General features: G+C 40.0%; 1 protein-coding gene across 3 annotated transcripts in view; it reads right to left on the bottom strand.

Moving 5' to 3' along the window:
- The window catches only part of LOC103386242 (cadherin-4), a 220,036-nt gene that overhangs the window by 19,939 nt on the left and 185,735 nt on the right, over positions 1 to 14,362 (bottom strand). For all 3 annotated transcript variants that reach the window (XM_025059968.1, XM_025059967.1, XM_008320420.3), the window contains exons 7-8: positions 11,798 to 11,942; positions 4,823 to 4,995 (exon numbers count right to left, since the gene is read on the bottom strand). In XM_025059968.1, coding sequence (XP_024915736.1) covers positions 4,823 to 4,995; positions 11,798 to 11,942 — 318 coding nt within the window. The remainder of the gene's footprint in view (positions 1 to 4,822; positions 4,996 to 11,797; positions 11,943 to 14,362) is intronic.

Genomic DNA, 14,362 nt, shown 5'->3' with positions numbered 1-14,362 from the left:
CAGGCGGGAAAAACCCCTGAGCGTCGTAGTTTCAGGTTTGTAACAAATAAAAGAGAAATCCCATCACAAATTACTAGCAAGTCTCATATATATATATATATATATATATATATATAGTCTAGTATCAAGAAGTGATATTTTCTCTGGCTCGTTTTTTTAATTTAACTATGTCATTATAATAGTATCAGATGCACAGCCAGAAGCTACATGTCATTGCCAAATATAATTAAAAATCATTACATTATATGGCATCTTAAAATAATGGGCTGTTGCCCATAAATGTTTAATTTAATGTTCTGTGGGCAATAAATAGAATAAAACAAGGGAAAGACTGATGAAGAAAAAGTAGCCAACAATTCTATAAAAGTAAATGTTATAAAAAAGAAATTGCTGTTGTTTGGAACACAATACATATATAATGTGTTTATTAGCCAGTTGCTAACCCTAACCCTGATGGAGAAGGCTTCATGCTCGGTATCATAATCGTAAGCAAAAACCTTTGGAAGCAATGATTTTAATTAGCAAGTCCAGATGTACGTTTGAATATTGTACATTGAGTATTTCTAATGGTTATGAATTTATACTTGCTGTGAACAAATGGTTTAGTATTGACTTGTTGTTTTGATTTAATTTTGATTGACTATAGCTCACAAGCAGTCAATATAGACTACATGATTCTTATTCTTGGATCTTGTCTCCTCTGAAGACAATATTTTTCTGGAGGTGTGAGCTCTGGGAAGAGGTGACGAGACACAAATTACCATCTCTGAGATACTTAAGTCTATTAATGATGCCAACATCAGCTTGCATCCCCAGACAACCTTTGGGAACCCTAATACATTTGGTTTTTGGGCACTCATGTTCATGTAGCAGTCCAGAAGATGTCCTAATCAAGGACAAGACAGTCCAACATGATACTGGCAGAGAGATGGACAGCCCAGTGCCAGCCTTTACCAAATCAAGCCCCGGCAGACTGTTCCAATCTGGGACTCAAGGGAGAACGAGACAGCCTGGAAAATGAAAGACAACAGATTTGTTTGCCAGTGGAGCCAATGCCATGGAGGAGGGTTTCACAGGCCCACACCAGCCGTGGCCCAAACATCTTCCTCTCTACTACATCACAGGTGCCGCTTCAAAAATGAAGTAAAGGAAATAATAATAAGAAGAAGAAGAAGGAGAAGAAGAAGAAGAAGAAGAAGGAGAAGAAGAAGGAGAAGAAGAAGAAGAAATATACATACAAATGACTTGGTTTAGCCTGTCAGGGTTCATGATGCAGATTTTGGAAGGATGTGAAGTCAACAGAGGAAAGTATTTGTGGGAGGAGAGTGATGGAGTATAATTGGTATTCTGTGGTGTCAGAGGTAAGTGAGACTACACTAACCCCCGTGTGCCCCCAGGTCTCCTTAACATTAGAGAACCTGTTTCACCCTCTAATTAGGACATGCATATTCTAATTAGGAAGCATCGCGGTGAGGAGCGTGTTGTTGTTTAGGCTCCAGTAGACTTACAATATTATATTGAGAACGTGACGAACAAAAAGGTGTTATGAATATTAGAGTTTGTTTACACTTGGGGTATTTGGTTAGATTCAACTTTTGCTTTGGTTGGTCTGTGTAAATGATGAGGATTCCAGGGTACAACAAGAAAGTACATAGAGAGTACAGGTGTGTGATGTGTGTTATTTCCCATCAAGCAGAGTGAATTGAACTAAGTGGAGGTGCAGCACTTTTTAAAGTAGGGACATGGACTGGCCTGGTTTTGTGAAGATGTTTCACCTTTCACCATGCTACTTCAGCTTTAACTGACGGCTGGTAAAATCCTGATAATTACCCTCTGAGTAGCTGGATACCTGAACAGGTGTGAAACAAAGCAGGTGTGCACATCCTGAACCACTGAGAGAGTGCTGTATTCACCTAGGTTAATGTGTGAAGATGTTGGAGTAGCGGAAACCCCCCAGGTTGGTTAAAGTGTGAATGTGTGGTTGTTGGTATTGCCTGAGAGACACCACTGACTGTGTGTTTCGTGGAGTCTGTCTGTGTTGTTTTGTATGATGGCTGAGTTTTCTGGAAAGAAAACTCAGGACCACTTTATAGGTGGTTAAACGTTGTTGTCTTAAAGCTGCTCCTCTGTTGAGCAATGATTTCTTCATACTGACAGAGAGCAACGATCTCATACCTGACCAAACCCACTGGCATCAACACAATTTCCCTATGAGTTTGGCTCATGTCAGCTTACAAATGGAATTAACTTAAAATTCTAAAAAAAAAAAAAAAAAAAAAAAGCACAGAAGCTGCGGATATAAAATTAGCACCACGGACAGCTCCAATTCAGCACTAACTGTGTGACTACTTAGCACAGGGGTGGCAAACTGTTTCACAAAGGGCCATTGGGGCTGCAGGTTTTTGTTCCAACCTATCCAGGTATCCACAGTGACTGACCAATCAGCTGTCTGGAGATTCAGATCAGTTGATTAAAAGAGCCAAATCAGATGTGCTGCTGCTTGGTTGGAACCAAAACCTGCAGCCACAGCGGCCGTTTCTCGAACACCCCTGACTTAGCAGCTTCAACAGGAAGAGCTACAGAGATGGAATGAAAATAAAACACTAGGTAAGGTAGGAAATAACAAAAAAAATCTCAAACTAATTCACTTTTCACAGCTTCAGTTGCCCTGTCGACTTTTATATAGTTGGATGTTGAAGATACAGCCGTGGTTGTAACAGGGGTGTGGATATGAACATGTGCTCATGTGTCTGAGCCTGTTCCTGTGTTTGTGTTGATGACCTTGACAGCAGGTGGGTGAAGTCCCAGGTGTGACCCAGTTTTGGTAGGAGGATCAGAGGCAGGTGGGACTGAGGCTGGTTTGATGTGTCCAGATTAATGAGCTTTCCCTCACACTCATCAGCTGCTACTGCTGCTACTGCCTGGGCCAAGCTGGAAACAGGGACACAGAGCTGGCCCGTGTTCACTAGACTCATTTATATTGTCACACAAACCTATCAGGCTATCAAGCCATGCCAGGCCTCTGTAAAAATTGGATAAGAAACAAGCGCTGATGCATTGCATTGTTCTGTTATCAAAACCTGCTTCTATTGTATTAAATACACTGGCCTTACTTTTATTCATACCCTATTTTAATTTCCATTGTGTGCTGCCAGGCCAGATTTAGTGGTGAGCTGCACCTCGAGACTTCTCAGAATAAAAACATTATGAGACACAGTCATTGTTGTGTCCATGATGCCATTAAAATCCACCAACTAAGTTATGAGGACGACAATCATCCTCATAATACCAGTATATGAAACTGAACATTTCCAAAATTTTACCCGTACCCACATCTTTTTCTCTGGTGCTCCAGAGGGAAGGACACAGGAAAATCCAGTAGGATGAATGATTTTAAACGCTAATACCCACAGCTATTTTCTCTTCTATGATTTTAAACGCTAATACCCACAGCTTCCTGATCTAGTTAGAGGAAAACAAAAGTCAACAGTGCATCATTAGTGGAATAAAACAGAAGACGGAGCAGGGACTCTGTGTGCAGTCTTGGTGGCAGAGTGTGGGATGATAAATAAACCACAGCGAGAGCAAGAAATACACAGCAGCATTTGATGACACAAGGGATGGAGGATGAAAACTGCTGCACACGGGTTACAACCATTTATGAACCCATCTGTATTAAAGTGACCTGTTATCTTTGAAAAAAAAATTAAAGGCATAAAGTAAAGGCGATAAAAACATTTTATTTATACAATGCTACATGTGTTGTCAGTAAACCGTCAAGAAGCTCTGGATTGAAGCGTTTCTGGATACTCTAAAACATTTTGTGAGACTGTTTTCTCTCTGTGTTTTCCTGCAGGCACCATACCATTCCGGCACCAGATACAAAAGTGTACCAGTAGAGCTGCTAACCTGTGTTTGTCTGATTCAATATTGCTCAGACCATGAGAGACACAATCTGGTGTGAAGCACCACTTGACTGTGTGTGGGTGAGTAGATGTGTTGCAAGGTCATCCTTGAAGAGAGGCTTTGTGAAATAATAAATGACTGAGTAGAGGCACTGTGCTGTTTTCAACTTTGTTCTGGAGTGAAAAGACCTCAGGGAGCAAGTTAACAGCTGACCATCAAATTAAAGGGAAGGTAAAATGGACAATGACCATCCTGGTTTGAAAGATATGGTTTCATATGACACGGTTATTTATTATTAGTTTTAAAAAAATACTAGAAGCCGTGTCTCTTGTTCAGGTCAGACTGGTGGACCATGTGTGTACAAGCAAATAATTCAAATTCACAGAGAAACAAACATCCAAAGATATTTAGTAGTTCATCAACTACATAAAATAATGTGTGCTGGACTCATCCCGTCTGTCTAGTGACGCAAAAAATGTTTTCTAATTTTTAAAAGCTCTCATGAATCAGACCATTATGACCACAGACTGGTGCTTCACTCAAATTGAATAGAAAAAATGGCAAAAATGTCCTTCGAAAAGTGAAGCACTTAGTATCCTCAGTTCTGAGAAGATAATAGGAGAGCTAAAGAGAAAAGGCAAATGGAATCTCAGGGTAATACACTTCATTGTTTCAGCTCTTGTGTTGCTCTTTTGTCTCGTCACAGGTGTCAACTTCTAAATTGGTTCATATTTTTTTAAAAATAATGTTCGTCTCAATGAAAACAGTCTTTTGTGTTTGTCTGAGCATTTTTACTTCTATTTCAACTTGGTCTTTCACTAAAGAGTTTTCTGAAATCTTGTGTTTCAGATAAAATGTTTTTCTGAGACAGGAGTCATGCAGGAACATATGAGTTTTTTCATGTAATGACACTGACCTCTCTGTCCAGACCTGCTGCTACTGTCACAATGTCTCCAGTCTCACTGTTGATGGTAAACATGTTGGGAATGGGGCTGTGAGGTGTCTGCGAGAGTATTCGATAGCGGACCATCCCGTTGGCTGTGGTGGAGTCGTCTGCATCGGTTGCCGTCACCTTCATCACAGATGAACCTGTGAAGAGAAAAACAGACACAGAGGGAAATGTAAAAAAAAAAATCTTTAAACAGATGAGTTTATCGGTATAAAAAAATAACAAAAAAGAAAGCCAAGGAGGTTGCATTCATTAACATACCAAAGCCCACACATAAACTTGTAAAATTCTGAACGTACAACCAACTGGAGGTTTCTTTCAAGTCCATAATTATTGTAGACAGAGAGCAGTGGGGATTCAGAGCAAGTTAAAATGACACTTAACCCATTTCTAAACAACAAAGAAGTCAATTAGACTTGCAAATTGTTCTGATATATATATATATATATTTTGTTTTTGCAACCAAAGGGTTAATACAGAGGTAAGACCACAACTCAAACAACATCTTTGAAATACGTGCCTATTTTAAGTTGTACTGCCTTGTTATCTATATATAAACCTAACCAACGGGGCAAAGTTTCCTTCGCTGCAGAATCCATTTAGTAATGAGCAGCCCTGGGTCTTCTGCCAGTTCTTCCATCCATTATTCCAGCTGTCAACAGCACTATAGCTGTCTTTATTGCTCCCCTGCTTTTGTCTTGGAATCTCAGATAAACACCGGCATTTAAGGGGAACTGCTCAGAGGTGCTGAGGTGGAGGAAGCGTGTGTGTGTGTGTGTGTGTGGCCCCACCTTCACTTACATTTCAGTCTGTGAATCTATATGCATGCTCTTGTTTGTAGTCCCGACAGCACACATCAGGGTAACAGGCCCTGTGTCCCTACATCTTCCCTGAACAGAATTATTGATTTGTGCGAGTTTGTCAGCTCAGCTCACAAATGGGATCAGGCAATTAGGAGCACTTTGTGCTGAGAAGAGGAGGGATCACCTCGCCTCTCACACACGCTTCTGTGAAAATGTCACTTTCCATCAGGCAGCCATTTACAGGCTTGCTGCTGCCGCTGCTGTTGTTGCTGCTGCTGCTGCTGAGAAAAGGAAAGAAGGACTGTCAGCTACCAGGAGGAGCTGAGGAGACATTAGAAGCACCAAAGTGCCTGGATAAAAAAAGGAGGCAGAAATGAAAAATCAAGACTTTTTTTTTTCCTCGACAGAATTTCTATATTTGACAAATGTAGCACTTCCGTATAAGTGCAAATTAATCTGTAAGTTAAATTTAGTTAATAGCATCTCCATAAACACATTTTGTATCATATTGGTTGCTTTTCTAAGGAGGGACCCAATCTGTTTAATTATCGTACCATAAGACATACATCTTATACTCTACTTGGAGTTAGAGTAAAAAAGAATGCTGAAGCTTCTTTTATTTACTAATGAATAAAAAAAAGAAGCAAAAAACCTTCAGGTGAAGCAGGAGAGCTGCGAGATTCATGGCCGCTTTAAAGACACCCTTAGGGTCTGAGCAGTTACAGGTGTCTCCATTGTCGTAATTGGGTCTAGATGGCACCATCATTCCTCTGACAGCTTGGCTGGACAGGATATTGTAGCCTTGACTTTCTATTTCAAACTTCATTAAGTTTCAAAGCAGGATTTGTCACTTTGTCCAGCAAGAGAAAGAGAGAGTCCGTGGGTAGACAGGAGAGAGAAAAACAATACTGCTCCTCCGCCAAGGACAGCCAAAATATATAGCCAACCTTTGCAGTCCTGCGGCGCGGCGGAAATTGTGTTGGTGAATCAAATGCCGGCCTTTAATTTCAATCACGATGATTCTGTAATATGATGATGGTGTGGTTTTTTTGATTCAAAGCGGGATGGTCATGCCTGAAAGGGTTAATCCCTGAGCAACCTTAATACCTTTTTAATTTGATCGCTAATTCCAAATCCTAATTGCTTTTCTGCCAAAACCACTGAAGCTGAAAATTCAAAGGTTGGAATTTTTTTTTACCCACATAAAGATGGATCACTGGTGAGGTCCACCTGCTAACGAAACATTAGCTGAACACAATCAAACGAGAGAAGATGATATAATAAAAGATGGACAAAAGACAATGATAGATAAAGAAGAGGAAAAAAAGAGAGAAATCAGCAAACAGAAGTCCAGAGGAACTATAAGTGAAGTTGTTAACAAAGAACTCAAAGGTAAGGTGAAGGGGACATCAGGGAGTTTGAGGTCAGTGCATGGTCGGTTTAAGCGGATAAAAGCCTTATCAGAAAAAGAAAGATAAAACCTGCCTCATAGAAGACAAATTGCTCATGGTACAGGTGATACAGGAAAAAAAGGTAAATTAAGAGCCGGGAGCGGAAAAGAGGGCAAGAAGCTAAAAGGTTGAAACCTTGTGGAAGTGAATAAAAGCAGAAATTGTCCACACAAATGCTGATAATTGACAGCGCTCTGTGAGAAGGACACAGTCAAACTCCATACACCGTTTTAAAACTATCCACTGCAGACCCAAGAAACAAACAAAACAGGTTTACAGACCTATGCCTGTTATTGCTGTTCAGGGTCAGACTATCAGTACAAATCAATAAACAGTTGTGTAGGTGTACTGTAAGTGGATGTTTTTACAGCTGCAATTCCGCTGGCCTTACACAAGTCACACACAACTACCCTGCTGCTAGCTAAAGCTAAAGCTAAAGCTAAAATGTAGCAAACAGGAAGTGAGGCCTACAGGTCACAGGACGTATCACTACCTTTTTAACCTTTTAGATCCATCTGATCTAAACTTGAAATGAACACATGAAAAAATCTAGTTCAACTAAACAGTCTGGTTAACTATGAAAGACACTAAATTTAAATTGTCCCACTTTATATATTCAGTGAAGTCTGAATTACAAGCTCTCTTCTGTTGTTTTTTTTTTAAACTCCTTTGTTTATATTTTTGTCCATTTAATTTCCCCTGCTATGATGTGTTTTGTAATTACCTGAGGCCAATATAATCTTGGGCATTAACAGGCGTTAACTGCAGACCAGAGAAGTTGCAGGTCATAAGCTGGTTGGTGGCGATCAGCCGACTAATCCTATCAGAATTTTGGAGCCAGAATTTAATGCAGCAGGATTAAAATACCTGCTCTCAAGACTATGTTCTCCATTCTCGTAACATTGTTGCCATCATTCACCTCTACTTGCCTTTATCACCCTGTATTTCCAAACCCTAATTAAACCCCATAAGACAAGATAGAATCTGGTTCTTAAATCTTCTGCAGCTATTAGCAAACTCCTCAGTAGAGGAACGGGAGAGTGAGAGAAAGAGGGCGTAAGAGAGAGAGAGGGATGTACTTTCCCCCGGGAAAGTAAATTAACTGCTAGAAAAAAAAACTTGGCTTCAGGTTTTGATCTCGGACACTAATTTCAAAGAGTCCATGAAAGGAAACAAGTTGCCATCAGATGTGGACATCAGGGAATGGAAGAAAAAGAACCTAAGATCACAGGGCAGATGTCCTGAGTTCTGCTTACAAAAACAAGGGCTTTTCAAGGAGATTTCAAACCTTTATCCTTATCCTAATAGGATGTGGCAACCACCTCATGTCACATGAAAAAGCTCTGCTTCTTTACCTTGAAAACAATAATTAAAATGTTCCTAGTTTTCAGAAGGCACCTCTATTACTTTCACGATGCACCTCATTTATTTGTCATTAATGAGACCTGCATGAGACCGTTTCCCTCTTTGTCGTGGACCATTATGTTGGGTTTGATTGCCTGAACAATTTACATTCTATTAGACACACGTTCATTTGGCGCTGAGCAGAAGGCTCCATCCAGCAGTTCTTGACAGACAGTTTGATCAGATCTCTTCCTGTGTAACATCTGGGGCTGGTGATAAAGGTGCTTGCCTGTAGGTGTTGATGTTTGATGGCTTTCACACAGCGGTGGATGTGAAGATGTGATGGAATTCCACAGAGAACCTTTGATATCCAGTCTCTAGATACGCAGTGTATCATGACAGCAGTTTGAAATGGATTTTCTCCTTTATATGTGACATTCAGTAGAAATCTTTTTTTTAATAAGATGTTGACTGCTACAAAATAAATTTCCCATTTACTACACAAGTTACATCGCGTTTCTAATGATTCTGCTCTGCAGTCATGCATTAAGGCAATGTTTCCCAACCACTGGGCTGTGGCACATTAGTGTGCTGTGAGAGATCACTAGGTGTGCCATGAAAATGTAGCCATTTTTGCTTAATTGGTTTAAAAACTAGAATTTACTTACAGCAAATTGGTCTTTGTTCGTTTATGCAACAGTGACTATATGTGGCAGCAGATGGCTATAAAAACTAAAACTCTTTATGTGTGTCTTTCTTCAATTCCTGCAGGTATTGAGTTGAGTTGAGTTCAACAAGTGGCTCACTCACAAAGAGTAAGTCAATTCTGACTACAATGAAACAAAAACATTTGACAGACATTTGATGATATGTTCATTTTTCCAATAGAAAATATTTGCCATGGCTCAAAAAAGCAGTAGAGAGTTAACCAGTAAAGAGTTAACAGTATTGAAGGTAATCTTTAGAGAGGACAAAGAAAACACACAGACATTAAATATATTACACACACAGACACACAAAAAAGAATCTGGCAGGATTGGAAAGGCGATCGATCAAATCTTTTTTCTTAACTAATAACAATAAGGTGAAGTGTCTATGGTTTCCAATGTGAGGGATTCTGATAAACGTGTAACAGAGGCTGTATGTCAACATGGTGTACTAGGTGTGGTGTCTGACAGCGTTGGTAGCCGTCAACATTCTGCAGTCCCAACAGAATGGAGAGCTGCCTCCACTCCTAAGAACCAGCAACCAGTGCCAATCTACACTCTGTTTTTATGTTATCACGAGACTATTCTGCTAACAGCAGCAGGAGACTAATTTATTCCTTATCCATCTCTGCCCACAGCAGCACACATGACCTGCAGAGCTGTGATATTTAAAACGCACTTCCTGTCCTCTGGTTTTGCCCAAAGAAAGACAAGATATATCCTTCTGTCATATTGAAATTTTATAGATAAAAACATAAATATGGTTAAATAGAATGTCCACAAGATCAATGTCTGCATGACAATTTATTTTCTTCCAATATAACAAAGTTTCATGAAGGTAAGTATGTGATTATTGTCAAATACAAAATTATAAAACTAAAAATAAAATGAAAGAAATATTGCAAAAAAATGAAATAAAATAATGTATATGTCTCTCTCTCTCACACTGATGGTAATATTAAAATTACTGATTGTAATTTTGTACAGAAACTCTCGTGTAGGTGTACCTGCTTTTGAACTCCATTTTGATTTCTCCTTAATTTACTAATGTTTCTGTAGTTTATTGTCGTGTCTGTGTAAGTAAAACTGCAGAGCAGTTTAATCTGCAGAGGAGTTTGGCCAAAGTCAAAGTGACATTAATTAAAGAGCACTGCTTCATGTACATGTCTTTAAGTTGGCTGTGTTTCTTCTTTCCTAACTGCAGATTCACTGCCAGAACTCTGCATCAGCAAAACCTTACAATAATTAGCCTAAGACCTAAGCTGTGTTTCAGTAGTAAACTAAAGAGATTGGCTAAAAACATATGGGAAACTCTGAATAATTATTCTTGTTTTCTTCAGCTTGGCAGACAAATATACATACACACACACACACACACACGTACAAACTGTGTTTTGACATCAAACTCCCTAACTATGACACCAGTGACTGATCTCCGAAGAGCTCTGTGAATGGAGTCATTTGGTTCAAAACAAAATATAACTCAAAGACTTTGTCGTATGTATGTTCTTCTATTAAACTCTGCAAAATATCAGAGAGTTAAAAAGAAAAAACTGCGGTGGGAACGTCTGGTTGCCCTTACTAATTAGGAGTTCTGTATGTTCTGTAGACCCACGCTCCACTGAGGGGTAACCGGTACTGTTTGATTTTTTTTGTTCTCTCTTAACACGCACACACACACACACATATGCTTGCTCATCCATGCACACGTACACCGGCACATCATGTTTCACATATTGTTTACAAATCCCTCTGAGATTAACCTGCGGCAGAACATTATCGGAACACCACGCAGACACACACTGGTCCTCTGCGTCTGATTGTTAGAACCAGGGTTCTTCCAGCTGAGGCACGAGCGCTACTTGCACAGTCTGCTCATGTCTCTCTCTTGGCAATGACCACAACACTTTTCCCGCTGTTCAGAAGGATGTTCTACTTCTCTTCATGCTCCGAGTAACTATGATAATAATGTATCCAGCAAAAACAAAAATACATCTCTGATACAAATATCTCATGAGCCTTCTCTCATACAAGCCAAGGTTTAGTTCAAGGCAGATGCAATACCCACAGATACATACATATAGTTCCCCTTGAAGGGCTGATTGTAAATGGAAGACTGTATAAATGTAACCGCTCCACAATGTATTAATATATGTTTCTGCAATTGATTATTGTTTAGTCGAGTTACAAATATTGTTCATTGTGTAATAAAAAACACGTTTAATTTACCAGGTTAAAAATTTCTGCTGCATCGACTTTATTAAATGTTTTTTATGGTCTCGAGGGGCCATAAAAAATTACTTGGTTGATCTCATTTGGCCCCCGGGCCTTGAGTTTGACACGTGGTCTAAGGCATTTCCCATCTACATTGGGATTTTAAGGGTTTTTTTTTATGTCACAACCCTCCTTGAAATGTTGCAGAAAATGACCAGTTTTGTGTTTGCACCAAACACCAAACAAAGGAAAAGGTTTCTATTTTTACTTATTTTTGTTAAAAAAAGGTTTTATATTATTTGATTTTCTTTAATATTCTTTTTTTTTTCAAAAAAACATTGACAGGATCACACCTGCTGTTTGGACTACTTTTAAAAGCTGTCCAATGATAAACAATCTGCACACACTGACAAAAACTCCTACCTGGTTTGGATCCTTCCGCCACGGAGCCGTTGTACACCTGGTTCTGAAACTCTGGCCTGTTGTCATTCATGTCGATCACATAAATGTACAGATCGATTGGATTCTCTACCTGGTTACCATTCATATCCACTGCATGGGCACGAAGCTGCGAAAGAATGGAAAAGAGAACAAAGGATATTTAGTTTTGAACGACGTCTGAAACAAGAAAGATTTGGGTGCTGAAAGTGAAGCAAAAGGTGAAGGATGAGTAGCAGTCAGCCAGTAGCAGTGATGATGGTACTGGTAGTCACTGGTAACAATTCATGTCCTTAAAAATAGACTTTTGAATCGAATCCATACTTAAGAAATTATTTGTGATTTTAACTCTAATATTATGAATTAATATGGAAGCTGAGAATTGGATTTGATCATGGAATCTGTCCTCTATCTGTATTTGTCTAATTTGGTGCACGTCATTATGGCACAGGTTTTACTTTGCTTTTTGTGGGGCACAGACATCCCGTGGGTATCTTGGCATCGACAACATTAAAAAACAAACAAACAAAAAGAACAAAACACAGGGACGAGGTGGGGAAATGTTCCCGTCACAAACAACACACATTTTGCTGTTAGCACAGCCAGTGTCCTAAAGGATATCAGAGAGGTGTTGCTGTTCACGCTGTGGATTCATTTTGTTTGGGCGGAATGTTTTCCTCAATTTGTTTTGACAAAGTTGCTCAGTGATGAGCTGTTTCCTGATGGTTCACAGTGTGAGAATGGAGAGAAAATAAAACGAATAACGTGTAGGAAAAACAACGGACATGGAACAAGACGGGAAAGAAAAAAGGAAAATGACTGAGCCTTGTGCAAGTAAATGAGAGGTGAAAATACAAAGAGGCAGTGTGGGGGTGTGAGGGCTGGAACAGGGAGGACTGACAAAAGCAATCATCATCTGCAGTGGGATGTCTTAATCTCCACTGCTGCTGTTACACAGCCCGTCCTCCCCACCAATCCCCGCTAATGATATCTAATGCAAAGCTTTGTAATAGCCTGGAACCAAACTGACACTGTTCACTATGACTTACATTACTCCCCCATTAATCGCCTAAAAAAATATATCCTCTGCAGACATGTTCTTCAATCACAGCTTGGATTGGTGGAACGAGAAGGGGTTTGTCTTTGGCTCTCACTGCTACGCTGGCAGTGAAATATTCCATCTGCAGCACAGTTGTGGAGGTTGGCGATGCCAGCCTATTTACAGTAAGTCATGATGTATTGTGAGGCGAGCAACGGAAGATTGAATGGCAGCACCTGCTTTCACAGCCACAGAACTAATCATGTCGCTTTTTGAGGCAGCCTGTTGAGGACATATCAAAACACACCTTTCCACACCTTTGCTGGGGCACACACCCCCTCACACACACACACACACACACACACACGCAGACACACACCTACCACATGTTTATTCACATTAACATGGACATTGTCGCAAGTGCATGCAGGCACACCAGAGCGACAAGCAGACGATCAAAAGAGCCCTCTTTAGCCAATTAATGAGCCTCGAGATGCTCGTTTTCCATTGGCTGAAGCACAGCAAATAAACATGGAGAGGATACACAACATACAAACAAGCACAATCTGTTTTCTCAGCTGTGAGCACTGCATGCTGAGGGATTTGTGAACGCTTCAGCACGTGTGTGTGTGTGTGTGTGTTAATTATAGAGCAGTTTTGTTTCTGTGAGAGAGCGTTTATTTGTCCGTTTCATGTAGCTCTTCGAATGTGAGAATTTCAATATTTATGTCTGTATATTCAATTTATGCAGCTGTGTGTGTGTGTGTGGGTGTGTGTGTGTGTGAGTGAGGCGGTGGAGTTTGAAGTTTGTGTCTGTGTTCTAAAATCTGGAACTGAAAACATGACCTAAGGGCCAGGTGGAAGGAATGTGCGGTGCAGATGAATTGATGTGTGTGAGCAGACATCAGTATTCTACCTGCTGATCTTTAGTGTGACTGGAGTAACCGCAAAAGAAAAGTAAAGTTTGTGTTTGACCCTTTGGTACTTTTACTCTGACTGCTACATAACCTTGACAGTATTCTGGTGGAATCTGAATATAGTACTCTCTCTTGACTGAGAAGATTGAGTTGCTGCTATGTAAGCTACATCCTGGATTCATAAGATCAGTACGTCTCTATCCTGCTGTGTGAGACTGGTGGACGGTCAAGCGGCTGAGTCCCCACTCCAGTGGTCCGATGTATTCACATACATCAGAAAAACTGTGGGCGTTAAAGTACGGTTTTAGAATGTGCACTGCAGTATTCTAATAACCTTGAAGGATCAGCTTGTGATCCTTGAACGAGACCTTGGGTTGTTTTTCTATGAATTCACTTCAAAATATTAACATCTGCAGGTCATGAGTTCTGCTTGTTTTGAAAGTGGAGTTCCTTATCTAGGCTTTTTCAGGTTGAATCCAGCTTGACCGGATTCAACCTGATTTTAAAGACTTGGCAGAAAGTGTACACGTCCTACAGATATTGTTCAGTAGAAGTTAATTAACAGTGTTTCCAAAGGTGGGAGGTGGGCTTGGA

The sequence above is a fragment of the Cynoglossus semilaevis genome, chromosome 11 (genome assembly GCF_000523025.1).
Source record: "Cynoglossus semilaevis isolate Cse_v1.0 chromosome 11, Cse_v1.0, whole genome shotgun sequence".
Classification (NCBI taxonomy): Eukaryota; Metazoa; Chordata; class Actinopteri; order Pleuronectiformes; family Cynoglossidae; genus Cynoglossus; species Cynoglossus semilaevis.
This window is presented reverse-complemented; position numbering and strand designations above follow the sequence as displayed.